Raw genomic sequence first — 17,777 nt, forward strand, 5'->3', positions numbered from 1 at the left:
TCGGCAGGCCAAAATTTGACCAGTGTATAGCTAGCTTACACTTTCCTTCAAATCCTTGGTCCATCAGAAGGGTAACACATATTTTGCAAATAATTATTTAAAAAAATCTATTTTTAAAAATAGATGGTATGTCCCTCAGCATCCTCACGTCCTATACACTGTGTATAGAATATCATGATCCTGGGACCTTGGACTGCTGCAGCGTAGGGGGAGCAAGGCTGGAAGGATCGGTTTAAGAGCAAGCAGGCTCGGGTGAGCATAACTTTTTTTTTTATATTTGACCCTAGCCAAAAACAAGCACTTAACCCCTTGTAATGCGGGGGTAACCCCACTGTAAGGGAAAAGTAAATTTTTACCAAGAGTTCTGCTTTAATTATATATTTTATTGACCAAAATGGAGCAACTAAGAGCAGTTCATTGTTAGGGTTTACATACACTAACTACTGAACTCTGTTATGTGCTAATGTACGGCACATATAGGAGCCAGCTCCTATTAACATCACAATTTCAGACAGCTGGCAGAACAGTAATTCTCTGACCATTTACCCAAAACTCCTATCCTATCAGTCACCTTCAAACACAGAGTAAGTAACTGTATATAAGAGGTCAGATATACATCTCTGACAGCTAAGCCTGCACGATTAAAGTGACTATGTCATTACAGACGTATTTGGCTGCCATTTCAGACCTCTTTCTAAAAATTCTTGATGCCCGACTGTGTCTGACTTTGGTATGTTTCAATCACAGTCCAGAATAAGCATGTTGTAAATGAGTGTCAGAAAAGTGTCAAAACTACTCATCTCTATACTGGTTCTGGAGTCAGGGACTCAGACCGCATTACAGGTTAAGGAATCAGAACAGCCAGGGAATTAGAATACTCAATGGAGAGTACAGTAATGGCAGTCACCATTAGTCTCTTATAACAGTGTCCATTTCAGAGTCCATTTCAAGATTTTTTTCCAGTTGTGCCAGGTTCATTATAAAGTCCATGAAATCTGAATCCGCATACAGTGTTTCAAGCTAGTAAGCAGTTATCCAAGTACATGTAACAGACTGGTGTAATGGTGTAATGGTATAAAAACATATGACAACCTAACAAGAGAATGGCGTACAATGTGTACGCAAGAGATTTCTTCTTCTTCATTCTTGGTCTAGACAGAAATAAAATTTGCTAGACAGGTAAGAGCAAGTCACTGTCTTCTTTCCACATTGCTGTTATGGCACAGCGTACAGTGCGGAAGCTTTATCAATTATTTACCTGCCACATTATAGAGCACGTGCCTGCCAGACAGAGGGAGAGGTGCGAGGAGTATTCTCTAAATCCGTGTCTTCATCTCTTAACTTGTAGGTTTATTTATGACCTGTCAACATGTTCAACTATAAATACAGGCCCATGATCTCAGGAGAGGGTGGAAGAAATCTCCCCAATATTAAAGCCATAGTCAATACCATCTTACCTAAATTGAAACCTGGGGTGCTATGAGAGATGCTAGATAGGGCTGCAACAACTAATCGACATAATCGATTATAATCGATTGAAAAAGTTGATTCAACTTTTTCAATAATCAATTAATCGGCTTCCAAACAGTTGGCCCTGTTCACGGCTCCACAAACGCTGCGCACCGCTGCCAGACCCGCCCGCATCCACGCTCTACACGCCGCACCTCCTTCCCGCCTCACACTCACCGCCCGCCCACATCCACGATCGGCACAGGGACGCGGGGAGATGTAGTAAGGAGGAGCAGGTGTGGGGGGATGACAGCCGCCGATAGACAGGTCCCTCAGGTAAGCCTAACCCCCCCCCCACATGGTGCTCTAGAAAGCCCTGTTCACATGTAGCGACTTATCGCATTTTTGCCGCGCGATATCGCGAGAAGTCGCCGGCTAATGATAGTCAATGGAGCTGTCTTAGCACCATGTTGCTCGTCGCGGTCGCAAGTCGCTTCTACCGGACCCTTTTTTCGGCGGATTTTGCTTTTTTTCTATTGAGCCCGACGGAGAAGGTCGCGCTACCGTCACTGGAATGTCGCCCGGAAAGTCGCGCTATCCCGGCCGCTGCAAAGATATGTTGCTACATGTGAATGGGGCCTTATGTATTGCTGGGATTTGTATTCCTCTTTAGCTGATGGTACATTGTGCTGTATATTATACATAGGAATACAAATCCCAGCAATACATTACACACTGTATGTATAATGTATTGCTGGGATTTGTTGTACTCCTTTATAGTTGGTGATATTCTGCACTGCGCTGTATAGAGGACTACAAAACCCAGCAATACTACATTATACAGCGCAATGCAGAATACCACCAGTTATAATGTACTATTGCTTGGATTTGTTATAGTCCTCTATAGCTGGTGATATTCGGCATTGCGCTGTATAATGTATTATTGCTGGGATTTGTAGTCCTCTATAGCCGGTGCCAGTCTGCATTCATTGCTGTATAATTTTACACTTTCCATTTCACTATATTGCACACCACACTATTTTTTTTACTTTCACCGCTCCAAGCTTGCTCCTGTTATGGACTACAATCTTAATACAAACTAGTACTCCATCACTGGAGCCATTTTTAAAAATGTATTGTATTGTTTATCCGATTAACCGATTAATCGAACTTAATAATCGGCTAACTAATCGATTTTGAAAATAATCGTTAGCTGCAGCTCTAATGCTAGATCATACTTGGCTTGAAATTTGTTTCAAAATGCCTAGGGCACTTTATTAATTTATAGAGCCAATATCATGGGAAAAATGTTTGATTTGTTTTGTTTTTTTACCTGTATAAAATGCCTCCAACAGAAGCTCCCCTTCTTAAAGTTCTGGGGCAAAGAAGCCAAACCTTTTAAGCAAATGTGATGCCCTATGATTAGTGCAGGATTCTGAAAAAAGTAGATGGTGTCTGAGGCTTTTCTAAAAGGTGCTTTGCTTTGTGACAGCGTACTTCTAGAGGTGACATTTTACTGAGCAGCACAATACATCACTTTTTTTTATTTTTTTTAATAGTTGTAGTTTCTGTCTCTTTGGACTAATGCAGTGGCTGACACTTGTAATCCCCAAGATAGAGAGATGCTACACAGAAGATAAGAGGATGCTCAGGTGGGGTATTATCTAGAGCTACTGCACAAAAGATCTCACCAATGTGTTTAAAGTAGATGTAATCCCTAAGTGAATAACATATAGAAGTTAATTTATTAAAAGTTTAATGCTGTTCGCATGGCACTAGTGCCCCTAGATGGTGTTGACGAGCAGAAATTCCTATACTCGCTAGTGCTGTGTGAATGGTATACGCTGGGTGAAACTTTTATAAATGAACCCCTTTGTTTCGTAAGCCAATGTTTAAGTATTTGTTTCCTCGTTTTTTTTCATTCTGTGTTGCATCTCAGTGTTGCTGATCTGTATGGCGCTCTTTTTAGCCACTTCCTGTATAATTGTATGCACACCAGCAATTGCTACATGTCATTTATCACAATGGGTTTCCTGATGGTGACAACAGAGGAACATGCCTGTGCAATGCGAGTTGAAATGACCACTTGTAGCCTTCATGAAAAGTCTATGCGACAGGGTCACATAAAGCTTGGGAAATTGTAATGATTTGGATTACATTTACTTTAAGCATTGTGCAATCATCAATTCAACTTCCTGTGTTGTATTTTTTAATATATTGCTGTTGGAAGTAAAGGGTTACTCAGGTGTGTTCTGGGACTGCGCTCAGTAAGTCATATACAGTGTCACTTTTCATACTCTGGGTAAAGGTCAGAGTAGGCTACAATGTAAGGAAACCCTTAAGCATGGGCGGTGAGCGTCCATCAGTCAAACACCTCAAGATTTTTTTCTATGCTTTGATCTTCTGGAGAGTTGCTTAAAGCGAGCATTTAATTGTTTAGGTGACACAATGATACTGTGTTTATTATGCAACCATGATTAAATTCTCTTTTTTTTGTTTTATGTTCTCTGATAACCCATGACACAAATATCAGTTTTGGGCATTTATGACTTTGTTGGCTTTGATTTAATTTAATATCTTTAATATCTAGCCCGTAGTTTTTACATTTTTTATATATCCAGCTCTAAAATGAGTTTACATTATATTTTTAAGTGACATATATACTATGATTATAATCAAAAGAAATACAAAGTAATGGTGATTTAAGTCAAGCACAGCTATTAATAATACACAAGCTCTAATGCTGATGTTTAATCATTACAAGTCAAGTGAGTGTTTAAAACAATTGCATGAGGACTTTTATCTGCAGCTCTGAATTGATTGCAGCGTATGATATACAAACAATTTGTCATTCTCATAATGTCCAGGGTAATGAAATGAATTCACTCTCTGGTTTCCTCCAGTCTCCCGTGCCAAAGAACACTGTGTTATCAGCACAGATGGAGCATGCATGGACCTGGAGCACCGCCTGCTTCAAACAAGCGCCTCAGAATACCAATGAATGCCTCAAAGTCAAGCCGGCTCTGACAATGCATAGTTTAGGACACACCAGATTTATGTACCTCTAGCTCTGTGGCAATATAGAGATTTACCTAATCAACAGTAAAATGTTATTTTATTGGTTAAAGTTTAATTGATATAATGTATAAATCAACTAATAAAATAATATGCCAGCAGGAAGACAACAAATCCCACCAACAAAATGTGATCATGTACTTATTACCTGATTATAGTAGCACATAACTGAAGCACCTTTCTTAATGACTGTTTACATTTGGCATACAGTATTCAGATCAGAAGTAATCAATTACTTGTAAATATGTAAAAAAGGCAACATAGATAAAAAAAATTATTTCTCAATACTATCCCACATTTCAATGACAGAGAGCAGACGCCAGCCTTAAAGACAACCAGTCACTAATGGATATTTGTAATCTGAATAAGCCACTTTTAAAGTGTAATAATACTAGTCAGGTATTTCAATAAGTTATTTGTCCTGTTATTAATTTATATTCTCTCCTTCTGAGAGAAATACTTCGACTCTGATAGCCAGCTGTAAAAGTAGCTTTAGGCAGGTTGCATACTCTGACCATATCTGGTCTGATTGGCCAACAATCTAGTGTCTACAGGAGGCCCCTGACCCCAATGGCCTGCCTGCCTGCCCTTATCACTATCGTTCCCCATTGATAAATGAAGCCTGGCCTAGCTCCCTGACCCTTCTCCACTTTTAAACTTCTAAAGTTTGTAGACAGCTTGATCTGAGAGCAGTTTAATACTAAAACTCATAATCAACCATCATCACAACTCAAATAAACATTTTATATATTTTAGCTTACCCAGTCATTAAATGTAGTTGATGCATGTGCTTACTAGTTTCATGCTCTTTTATTTATTTTCCCTGGTTGACACTGCCAGTGACATGTCCTGCCCTAGAATGATAACGCTCACTTACAGTAGCCCTATGAAGTAGCCCTAGGCTGTTCGCTCCCTTCTGGCGTGCAGGCTGATGTGCTCAAGCCTGCATGTACAGCCTATGTTCATAGACTAAAACTGAACAGGAGACATCATTAGGGTTACCTAGAGTTTAGTTTTACTTTAGGCGCCCACAAAGCCTTGCGTGACCTCAATGTTGAGAACTGATGTTCTCAGCAAGCTGATGCAGCAGAGGGATCAGTCATAAAACTGTCAAATAACAAAGGTTCTGTCAGCATTGACAGTTTTATAGAAGTTCTGTCTTCTGTAGGAGCCCAGAGAGGATCTGTTATCAGCACTGCTATTAGAAAAGACAGCCTCCTGTCAGCATTACCAATTCATAATATTATTCTGTTTAAAAAGTACCTTTATGTCATGATTTTGAAGTTGCTCTTCCTGAGCGCCTGGCCTAGTCAGCCTGGACCACAAGATACCCCGCAGTAAGTCTTTATTGCAGACTTGTTGTTTTCAATGAATGATGAGTTAAGAGAATCTAACAGGCTGTCTTGTGTCCATAATTATAATTGCAAACTTTACATAGACAAGTCATTAGTACATTAAAGGGGATGTATAGTGGTTCTATAGATACATTTGTCATTATAGTCAGGATTATTATATATTTTTTATTTTTGTAGTAAGGTAAATGTAACATTATATTCCTCCATTTTCCTTCAGCAGGTGAATGTTTAGGCTTCTTCTCAAGTTTTTAGGGCCCCATGTGCTTGTTTAATGTAAAGCCTCATGTTTACAGAACGTAATAGCACAGGCCGAAATTTACACACACAACTGAATGAGCCATCAGCAAAGTCTGTTGTACTGTCCCTTCAGCTAACCAAAAGTGCTCTGGGAATCCTTTATCATGTATTACATGCTGATTTGTAAAACAAATACTGTGTATAGGTAGAGGACAACTATGAGGTGAGTGAATTCCACTCATCCTCATAGTTAGAGCTGACCTGTGACAAAGACACAGGTCGGCTCTATAAATCGGGAAGTTAACAGAAACATGCACCGATCCGCTCACTTTCCGATAGTCTCCCTGCAGTGAGCAGTGACCAAGCCCCCTCTAGATAGGCAGAGGCAGCTGTCACTCACGCAGCTGGGTGGATCTTGACAGTATTGTTGGGATCCGTCTCAGCTGTGGCGCTCTCAGTATATTGCGGGCTATTACTCAGCTTTGGGTCACGGGAGGAGGTTAGTATATGTCCTCCTGTGACCCTAGAGAGAACCACGTGCTGCGGGTGGCCGTACATATATATGCGGTGGTTATACTAAGAACACAGCTGCGGCTGTGTTCTTGGTGTCATTTTAAAAAGCCGGTGATGGCTGTTAAGATGCAAGCGATCCAGTGTTTATACAGCCACCGGATCATTTGTACCGATCAGTGTATTGTGTTGTCGCCCCAACCCCCCCGGGCTCCGCTGTCCCCGTGTGCAGGCCCGCACAGCGGGTCTCTCCGCAACAATCAGAGAGAGCTCAACAGGCTTCCAGCCTCTGATCTCTCCTCTAATCACTGGGCACGGAGGTGATGTGTATTGCATCACTTCCGGTGTCGCTGTTTACATTCTCCGGCTTTTAGAGCCAGGAGAAGAAGCTGGGGAAGCAGATATCTGTTTCCTCAGCTTCTTTGGGGTCCCTAGGTGATATTACAGACCCCTGCTGTCTCCATCAAGAGGACCTGCCACACCCTATTTGCTATTACATAAGTGGAGTGTTAGCCCCCTATGTGATAGCAATAAAGTTAGTCTAAAAAAAAAAAAGGTGTTAAAGAAAATTACAAAATTTAAGTAACATACATGTGGCGACAGCAACATTATTAACAAACTGTTTACGATTAGCTCCGTAACAAAGACCAGAGGCCACAACCAAAAATTGGTGGGAAAAAAATTTCTACACACGCAAGGGGTTCTTCACAGTCAGATCGGTTAAGGTCTGGAACTCGCTGCCGCAGGAAGTGATCTCAGCTAAGAGTGTGGAATCATTCAAGAAAGTCTTGGACGAGTTCCTCTGAGACCATAACATACAGGGGTACAGGTATGCCTAAGAGCAAAATCCCACATGGACTAATACACACGCACACACCTGCTTAAACATAAATGCACACACACAATAGGTTGGACTTGATGGACTTATGTCTTTATTCAACCTCAAATACTATGTAATTATATATTTAAAAAATGGAAAAAAAATGTTTAAAGTCCTCGCCCTCCCCACGTGCATGCACATACATATGCAAACACGCGTCAGTGCGCCTACGTGCAAAAACGAAAATTGCACTACACGTTACATATCGCTGCAAACATCGGAGTGAGAGTAATAATTCTAGAGCCATCAATCACTGAGATCACTAAACTAATGAGCAGTAGTAAACGCTTTTGAATAGTCTCCTACGGGAAATTTTGAGTATTGTAGTTTTTTGCGGCTTCACGGGCAACGCAATTTTAAGACTTCACGTTTGGTATCTATTAACCCAACGTGACCCCATATTTTACCAAAAAAATGGGTATTATATTCTGTTTCTGTGCATTAAATTTCATATTAGTGTATTTTATCCTAAAAATACAGGATTGATAAACATTTGCGTAAATACCATGCAACATAAAAAATTGCAACTAGCATTTTTGTATTCTACAGGGCCTCTGCTTTCAGAAAATATATAATTGTTTAGGGGTATGAAGCGGTTTTCTAGCCAAAATTCAGATGGCATCATGTGTGCAAATAGTAAGAAATTGCTCCGGACAGCAAGTGGTTAAAACTGAATATAAACAAAAGTTTAGAAACATAATCTTTGGAAAAAAAACAAAGTTGCTGATGCAGCTTCACTCGTCTCTCTTAATAGGCAAAACACAAGCAGATGTCCAAGGTGACCATTGTGTCTAGGGACCTAATGCAGACAGAGATGCCCAGCAGTGGTTTGATCCCTGCATGTCCAACCACCCTTTTCTGGCCATCTTTACAGTTGATTTTCAGAGCAGAAGTGTGACCTTCAGTAAGAATACAGATAAATACAAGCACACAGCTTAACTCACCAGAATGGCTGAAAATGAATAACAGTCTAAGAGCTAGACATTTAAAACCTTGGCTCTCAACTGGTGGGTCGTGACCCAAAAGTGGGTCGCGACACCATGTTCAATGGGTCGCCGCACCATGTTCAGTGGGTCGCCGCGTCCCTGCCACTTTTCTAGGTGGGAGGCTTCTCAGCCTCCACTTAGCGTAGCACTGTCCGTTCTTGTGCAAAGCAGCCATTCATATGCTGCTTGGCGCCGAGAGTCAGCTTAAGGTTAAGTGGGCTGGAGCTATGGGCGCAAGGGAGCGCCATCCTTACATGCATTGATTACAGCTTTCTCGCATGTCCTGTAGAGGTACCTGGACTGGAGTGACGTCATGTTCTGGCTCCGGGCATCTCTACAGGGCGGGCAAGGGGGTTGTACAAGCAATGCACACATGGATGGAGCTCTGTCACAGCACAGCAGCCCACACTGGACCCCAGGCTGAGGATCCCCTCCAGTTCTCGTTAGCTAGGGAGACTGGGTGGATTAAAAAAAAAATATTATTTTTGGCGTGTTTGTGTGTGTGATAGATTGTGTCTGAAAGGGACCTCAAAAACACTGACAAACAACCACACACTAGTACAGTGCATTAATCGATTGGTCCTGTGCGATTAACACACTGTACCATGCAATCGCACCTACTAGGGTGTGGGAGGTGCATTGCGTTGTCATTCATTTAGATGGCACCCCAAACACACCTCGCGCCCACAGGTCAATCGCCTGCACCGTGGAGCATTGTAATTATGGGAACTGTCAAATTATCTGGAAAGCTCCAGAATCCTTTGGTATATGACATTGCAAAACCACGCACTATGGTCATAGTGTGTGATAATGGCAATACTACAGCAGCTTTTGTAGTGGTAAAATATGGTGGTAGTATGTTATTTTAGACCGTATGTTCTGGAGAGCATAAAAAGCTATATAAGCAACCCTAAAGAGGTTAATACTTTTCTGTTCATTCATACCAACATGTTTCCTTTCAATCACTCCACATGATCCAGTCGATTCAACTTAAAAGAGAACTATGGGGTAACATTTTTAGCTTATAGTTCTTTTTAGGGTCATGGGAGGACAAATACTAATTTCCTCCCGTGACTCTAAGCTCAGTATACGGTGAGCTATACACTGAGTGGCCAGATTATTATGACCACCTGACGTTTGTAGGCAAATTAGCTATAATTAGCTATAATTTCGCGCTGAAGTTGCTAGAGGGCCAGACCATTATAAATAGGGAAGCAGGTTGTTTACCATGACAGTAGAAGTGATTTTTTTCTGAAGATATGGGTAAACAACGCAATTTAACAGCCTTTGAACGCGGGATGATTGTTGGCGCTCTGAGCCATGGAGCGGGTATCAGCAAAACAGCAGATTTCGTTAAATGTTCAACAGCAGCTGTTGTTAAAGTGTTTAAAGACTGGGCTGTCAGCCGAAAATCTGGGTCTGAACGTGCGAATTGTGGCCGTCAGCCGACCTTCAGTAAGAATACAGATAAATACAAGCACACAGCTTACCTCACCAGAACGGCTGAAAATGAATAACAGTCTAAAAGAGCTAGACATTTAAAAACCTTGGTTCTCAACTGGTGGGTCGTGACCCAAAAGTGGGTCGCGACACCATGTTCAGTGGGTCGCCGCGTCCCTTCCACTTTTCTAGGTGTTAGGGCAGAACGGAGAGAGGCAAGACTGGTACAAGACAACAGAAGCCAACAGTGCAATGTCAGATTCCTCGCATTACCTTTCAACATCTCGTGGAGTCACAAGGCGGCCCAACGAAGTCATCTCGTGGAGTCACGAGGCGGCCCAACGAAGTACTGATGGGGTGGTCATAATAATCTGGCCACTCAGTGTACTGAGAGCGCTGCAGCCAATACTGTACTGTCGAGATCCACCCCGCTGGCTGATTGACAGCGGGCTTTGCCTATCTAGAGGCAGCTGTGATCGCCCCAATAGAGCAGACCTGTGACAGTTTAATTGTCCCACGTCGGCTCTAACTATGAGGATAAGTGTAAATCATTCACCTCATAGTCCTCCTTTAAGTCTACTTTATGTAGCTCATCTAATTGCTGATTACCAGTTTACTGGTGAACTAATAACATGCACTGCTAAGTAGTCTGCACAGAGAATGTGCCACTAATAGGATTATTACCAAAAATAACTTTATACTTTTAGTCATATCTCTCCATATACAGTATATCCATACTACCATATACACCAATGTATAGAAAAGAGACCAATCTTCCAAATGTCATTTACATAGGAAAAAATTATACACCTCATCATGTAATAATATAAAATATAAGTGACATGTCAACTATAATGTGCTTAGCTAGTAAACAATAAAATTATTAAAATGGTGGCATACCCATTAACAAAGTCAGAAGTCTCTGGACCTTTGAACTCACCCCCACAACCCTGTACAATCCTTGGTCATTTATACCTGCAAGAGAGAACAAAATGTATTACCCAACAAAGTCATGCAAAGGTGGACTATCTCTACCCTCCAAACCGTTTGCATAATTCACAAACCAGCACAATTATTTACATTGATAGAAAATATAATAAAAATTCTGCCAAAACAAGCTAATCAAAAAACAGCCTTAAAAACATTATGGCGGGAATTTATCAAAAATGGAGCAGAAAAATCTGGAGCAGTTGCCCAGGGCAACCAATCAGCTTCACTTTTCAGTCTGTTCAGTTAAGATTTGAAAATGAAAGAGAGAAGCTGATTGGTTGTCATGCACATCTCCTCCAAATATTGTCTGCTCCACTTTCGATAAATTCCCCTCTATGAATTTTGTCGGCGTGCTAGGCAATGCCAAGAAATGGAAATGAACTCCGCTGTTCATTTATTGCATTATGTAGCACTAGCCATATAAATCAAGAAAGTGAGTAATCCTTGTAATTTATGTTGTTAAACACCACTGTGGTCCCCTGGCAGAAATAGCTGTAACCAATTTGCTTTCCTTGTTGCTATGTTATACACTATGGGGTCTATTTATAAAGATTTTTTTTTACACAAGATGCATACAGTTTTCAATTTTATGTAATTGAATGATATATGTGTATATGATACACCTACAGTGTAAACACAAGCTTAAAAAGTAGGTATAGAGGCACTCAGGTCTTGCAGTGGAGATAAGTCAAAGCATCAGCATTACAATAAAATGCTGATGCTTTGACTCATCTCTGCTGCAAGACCAGTGAGTGCCTCTATACCTACTTTGCATATTTTTGATCATTGGCTATGTATGCGGTAGATGGATTTGGGAGTTGGTTATATATTTCTCTAGTATATTGTGCCTTAAAAATGGTATGCTATGTACCACTTTAGTGTTGGTGACCAGAAACCCAAGTGTGTGCTTCCTGCTTTCAATACCCGTGACAGCCTTATATTTCTACATACAATATGTAAATATAATTGCATGAGTATGTATGAAAAATGCATAGTAGTGGCCCCATTAAAGATTCTGCATTCATACATGTTAAAAACAATAAACCAACTAATCATAATATTAAATCATTAAACAGATTAAAATCAAATAGTTAAGTAAGCAAAGTCTATAGCATTTTCGGTAGTCCTAGGGTAATACTACTGCTCCTCCATCAATACAGACAGCACAGTGAGAGAGTTGTCATCATAAAACAGAAAAGTGTGTTACTAGTAGGATCACTAGGTGAAAGAAAAAAAAATGACAGAGAAAGCTAATGTATCTACCACATATAAGGACTGTTAGCTCAATATACTATGTCTCCGAAGGTTCTCATTCATCCAGATCATTATATATCTGTAAAAAATAAGTCAAGGCAACTGGACAATTCACAGATTATGTGGATTGGAGGGACATTCACCATATTTATTCCCAGATAATTATTTGTACAAGTCATTCTGAATTGAGAAAGCTGGTTGGATGAACAGTAAAACGTCTTCAAGAAAAATACAGCAAGTCCAGTTGCCTTGACTTATTTTTTTACAGATAAGCAATATACTATATTTTTCTTCTTGAGTATAGATACAAAACTGGACCGATAGAATCTGGAGCATTTGCCCATGGCAACCAATCAGAACCTCTCTTCAATTTGTTCAGTTAGGCTTTGAAAAGGAAAGAGAAAAGCTGTTTGGTTGCCATGCGCAACTGCACCAGATGTTGCCTTCTTCGGTTTTGATAAATTACACCCACTGTATTTCTGCAACTTAGTAAACTTCTGGAGCGCCAAAACACATTGCGGTCTATGATATTTTATGTCCATCGCAGAAGTGTATTGGTGGCAGATAAGCAGGAAATACTGGCATGTGGGAATGACTTGTTTATTATGTAATTTTCCTATGATTGTATTTTCTTGTGATATTTGTGTTTGGCTTTGAGAGTCTGCTATTTTCATATTATTTCACAGATTATATCACAGTTCTGTCCTGAAATTCTCCAAGGATATTTTCTTTCTCCGCTATTGTTAGCCTGTGAATACTGCATAAAAACATTTGTTATACAATATATCCATCTGTGACAAATGTAAATTAATGACAGACCCTGAGGGAGTAGAAATACTACAAAATAAGAGGCTTGAAACTGAATTTTCTTTCAAGACACACAAGAGATGCATAATGCTTTACACTGGCTTTATTTTTTTGCATGCATATTTTTTTATGTTGAATAATGGGATTTTTTTTATAAAGGAAAATAACTGCTGCTCGAGTTAATGTTTTTAAGAGTGGCAATCAACAACAACAGTAGCACAAATAATTACATGCTTTGTTCCTCCGACATGTCATGTTATGAAAACAAGCAGTCTAGTGTTTTTATAACAAATTAGATTATCTCCAAAATAAGAATGTATTTAAATCCTTCTTGATAATACTGTAATAATATTACTGGATTCTACCTATAATAACAGGACAAACTGTAATACTCCACACTCCAACAGTCAAGAAAGAACTGACAACATTCATAACCAGCCAAGGGCCTATTCACACTGAGCGACACTTACCTCGAGCGGATTTCCGCACGGCCGGGATAGCGCGACTGTTCGGGCGACGATCGCGCGACCTTCACCGTCGGGCTGCATGCAGAAAAAGAAAAATTGCGCGACATCTGCGGGGAAAAAGGGTTCTGCGACAGCGATGAGCAACAGGCGAGCTCCATAGAAAATCATTGGACGAGCGACTTCTCGCAATATCGCACAGCAAAAATGCGCGATATGGCGGCAGAAATCACGGGATTAAACGCTCAGTGTGAATGGGCACAAAAAGAGACCACAGCAAATAGGTTAGCCACTTGAAGTTTTGAAGAATTAAAGAACTGCTAATGCAGGGTGCCTGGCTTCACTCTACTAATAAAGGTTTCATTTTCTAGATCCAGAACTAAACCCCCTCACCACTCACTTCCCCTCTGTCCAAATTGAGCTGCTCAGCGCAGGGGGACAACGGGTAGGTAGGCTCTGCTCTGTGGCAAGTTTCAAAAGGCAAGAAACTCAAGCTCCTAAACTGGTCATATACTTGCGTCTTTTCACGTTCAGCCCCTAGGGATGAATGAAAAACAAAAACTTCCATTTGAGGTTAATGTAGATGGATGAATTTCACCTGCCGGGCTAATGAAATCTGACAGCTGGGTGCGCCAATTCCCGAACAGTGACTTTAACTGCTTGTCTGCCGTCACTGTTAGGCCGACAAGTTTCTGCCCAGCTTCTTAAACAAAAGTTGATTGAAAAGGGAACTTCTGTCGAAAAGAGGGATGCCGTTAGGGACACCTACAGATGGAATTTCAGCCGAATCCTGCTGAAATTCGAGCAGTGTATAGCCAGCTTTATTTACAAAGTAAAAACAAGATCAGAGAGGTGCACAGAAAAACAAGAGCTAATCGCAAGCACCGTGTGTGCATGTTAAGAGATGGGATTTTTGCTTCAGAATGTAGTTTTCATTCAGGGCTTGTTCAAACAACTTCCAGTGCGTTCCAGGACGATTAACTGCTGGAACGTACTGGATCACATCCTGGCCGGCTCCCTACGTTCTGGGGCGGAAGGGTCACTAGCACCACAGCCACGGCTCCTGCCCAAATAAGGAAGAGGAAATCTGTTTAAATCAAAAAAAATAAAATCCCTTTATTGGAAAGTCAACCACTATTTGAGCCAAGATCATTCAGATTATTAGCCGAGTTGCTACAAATTTACAGAACACAGCAGCATTTCAATATTAGCTTGCTTCTGCACTACAGTATGCACTATTAGGTGTATCAACCACACCAGAATGTGTGGCACATCAATGCCTGTGTTTCGGTCCAGAGCGAACGCAAAAAATGCTGCATGCACTATTTTTTGCAGTCACACTGGACCGGAACGCAGGCATTGATGTGCCATGCCCCCTCCCGCCCCTGGATGCATGGAGCCTGCCAGGATGTGATCCAGTGCGTTCCAGCAGCTAATCATACTTTCACGCACTGGAAGTGGTGTGAACAAGCCCTAAAGCCTATGCTCACTTTTTCCAAATGTTCTGTCTAACATATTTGCTGTGCATATATGTTTATATATCTGTTTTTTAAACACTTCCTTCAAAATGAACCACTGATGAATCACTCTATTTAAATGTATTTTCCATGTTATGCTTCCTTACTCTGCTGTCTGGTCCCGGTCACACTTTCACCTTTTACCGGTTTGGTACTAGTTTCGGTAGAAATAGGAGCACATTTTTTACAGAGAAAAAAAAAAAACCATCTGCTAGAACCCTAACCTAATTTTCAGTGCCAGTTATACAGAATTCAGCACAAAGCTGCCACAGCAGGGAAACAGTATCCTGGGAAGTTTAAAATGTATTTGTCCACACAAAACAGAATCAGAGAAAACTCCAGACAGAAAACCATATAAAAAAAAAGATTACATTTAAATAATGTGTATAGACAAAGTGAAAAAAAAATTATCATTTTTATTTTTCAGGAGTTTCACTTTTTAAAGCTTTTTGTGTATTTTTTTCTTCTCTTTGTAAATGTGTGTTTTGTAAATCCATGTGGAGCCTAATAGTGCATACTGCGGTGCAAAAGCAAGCTATTATTGAAATGCTGTTGTGTCCTGTAAATTTGTAGCAACTCGGCTAATAATCTGAATGATCTTTGCTCAAATGGTGGTTGAATTTCCAATAAAAGGATTTCATTTTTTATTAATTAAACAGATTTCCTCTTCCTTATTTGCAGGAACATGATTAGAACGGACATACAGTACTAAATCAACAATGATTCACTCTTAAAGTAAACCTGTGCTCAGACTATGCACGCTAAAGTGTTTACATATTCTGAACAAGCAGTAAAAGTGCTTTAAAAAGGGGTGGCCATAACAAGGTGAAACCGTTTTCCTTACGAGCTCCTGCCTTGTCCGCATGGAACGGAAATGCAGCAGGTTTGACAGGGAAGCAAAAAAACATCACTGAATCCTCAGGGCAGTCACAGGCCAGGGCACAGGGCCCCCTATTTAGCTTTTTAACTGAGAGGAGAGACAGTGCCCAGGCTACATAAAAGTTGGCAGCTGCAGCCAGCACACGCAGCAGCACATCACTGCACAGCCTTCATAGCTCACAAAGCCGGTGATACGCAGGCCACTCAAAAAGTATCTATGTTCCCTGGTACTGAGAATCTGGGGACGACACAGATGGGCACATATCAAAGACCTGCCCACCAAAAAAGACCCTGCACAATTCATTAAAGAAATCCAGGGCTAATTTAAACAGTAACGAAATGATATTAAAGCCGACACTGCACAGCTGGGTCACAGAGCAGAGACCCTGTAGAACAGGAGGACATTACAGACTCTCTAGAATTACTGAAAGCACATTCTCACAGGCAAGATCTTAAAATAGAATGCCTGCTCCTGCAATTAGATGACTAGGAAAACAGAAGCACATGCTCTAACTTTAGGAATTGAGTCTCCTGTAAGCTAGCAAAACACCCTGATCTAGTCCTGACGCTACAAGCTATTTTCACCCGAATTCTGTAGACAGACCAAACTATAAAGATGGAGAATGACAGGGCACATAGGGCACTGTGAACACTGATGCAATATACATGAAAACACGCCTTAGTGTTGCGTGCTCTTGGAATGCTCAGTTGTGAACCAGGCCTTATAGATCAAAATCTAAAGCGACAAGATTTCAGGGAGGGTCTTCTCATTCTTAGAGTATATTTTAATATAGGCCTGGAGCCTGCACTCTACAGGAAACCCCCCTCCCCCCCAACCCTCTTGTTTGCAGCTTTCCAACACTTTTGTATGGCAATTTACAGCTTACATTTGGTGGAATTGTAGAAATGAATACACAAGATTACAGTTATCATTTGAAGGTCCATAAGACCTACTCCAAAACAGACCTTTTATATGTAAAACAGTTTCGACTTTCTGGACCAGGCAACAAGAGAACAAATTACATTCTCCGATCATGCAGCAGTAATGATAGAAAGCTCTCTGCCTGTTTCTGTCCACAAAGTCAGTTCGTGCTGCAGTACAAGCTGTCAAAAAACTATTTTGAGCATAACCTTCCAGGGGAGGTGCATGGGAGTTCAGTGTGGGAGGGACACAAAGCTGTGATTTATGGGAAATTAATTTCCCAGGCTCTCACCTCAAGAAAGTGAGACACGCAGAACTGTCGCAACTTATTCAGAAAGTTTACTCCATGGCAAATAAGCATAAGCACAAAGGGTGGATGGTGATGGGTGCCAGCTGGATGTCTAATATCTCAAATTGAACTCATTTTTAGACAAAACACACAACATAAGTTTTGTTATTTGTCCCACAGATTCTACGAACAGGGCAGCACATGTGTCAAAAAGCTTGCAGTGCAATCATAAAGTGACAGGAAAACAGACAAGTCCATAAACTGCATACTACTGGTGGAGGATCCACTGCTATTACCCTATAGCCTGTCAATTTAGGGACTTTTACAATGCTCGGTATTTAAAGGAGTGGGGCTGCCAAATAAAATTGAATGAATGGCACAGGGTGCCCATCTCAGTAGATGCCAGTTTCACAGCCAATATCTCTGATTTATAGGTGTAGACACGCAGCAAGTGCTTGTAAGCTTTTAGAAACAAACAGAACCCCAACTTTAAAATGAGTAGAAGCAGCTAGATATGTCAATAATGGCTTGTTTTAAAGCTCTTTTGCAGTTTTTTTTTTTTTATTAATACTTTATTGTTGATAGTCTGGGCACAGAGGCACTTTAAAAAAGGTACCCAAAGTTTATTTTTGCCTGATCCAGTAAAAACAACCATCCCATTTTACCAGTACAGCCCTGGTTATTGCAACATGTCATTCTGAGTGACCCCTCTGTGCTTGGAGC

At 40.8% G+C, this 17,777-nt stretch overlaps 1 protein-coding gene across 1 annotated transcript in view; it reads right to left on the bottom strand.

The window, feature by feature from the left end:
* The window catches only part of ARHGAP10 (Rho GTPase activating protein 10), a 231,975-nt gene that overhangs the window by 93,575 nt on the left and 120,623 nt on the right, over positions 1-17,777 (bottom strand). The window contains exon 14 of the mRNA XM_018554263.1: positions 10,833-10,907. Coding sequence (XP_018409765.1) covers positions 10,833-10,907 — 75 coding nt within the window. The remainder of the gene's footprint in view (positions 1-10,832; positions 10,908-17,777) is intronic.

This window comes from Nanorana parkeri, unplaced genomic scaffold (genome assembly GCF_000935625.1).
Source record: "Nanorana parkeri isolate BGI_ZX_2015 unplaced genomic scaffold, ASM93562v1 scaffold150, whole genome shotgun sequence".
Taxonomy (NCBI): Eukaryota; Metazoa; Chordata; class Amphibia; order Anura; family Dicroglossidae; genus Nanorana; species Nanorana parkeri.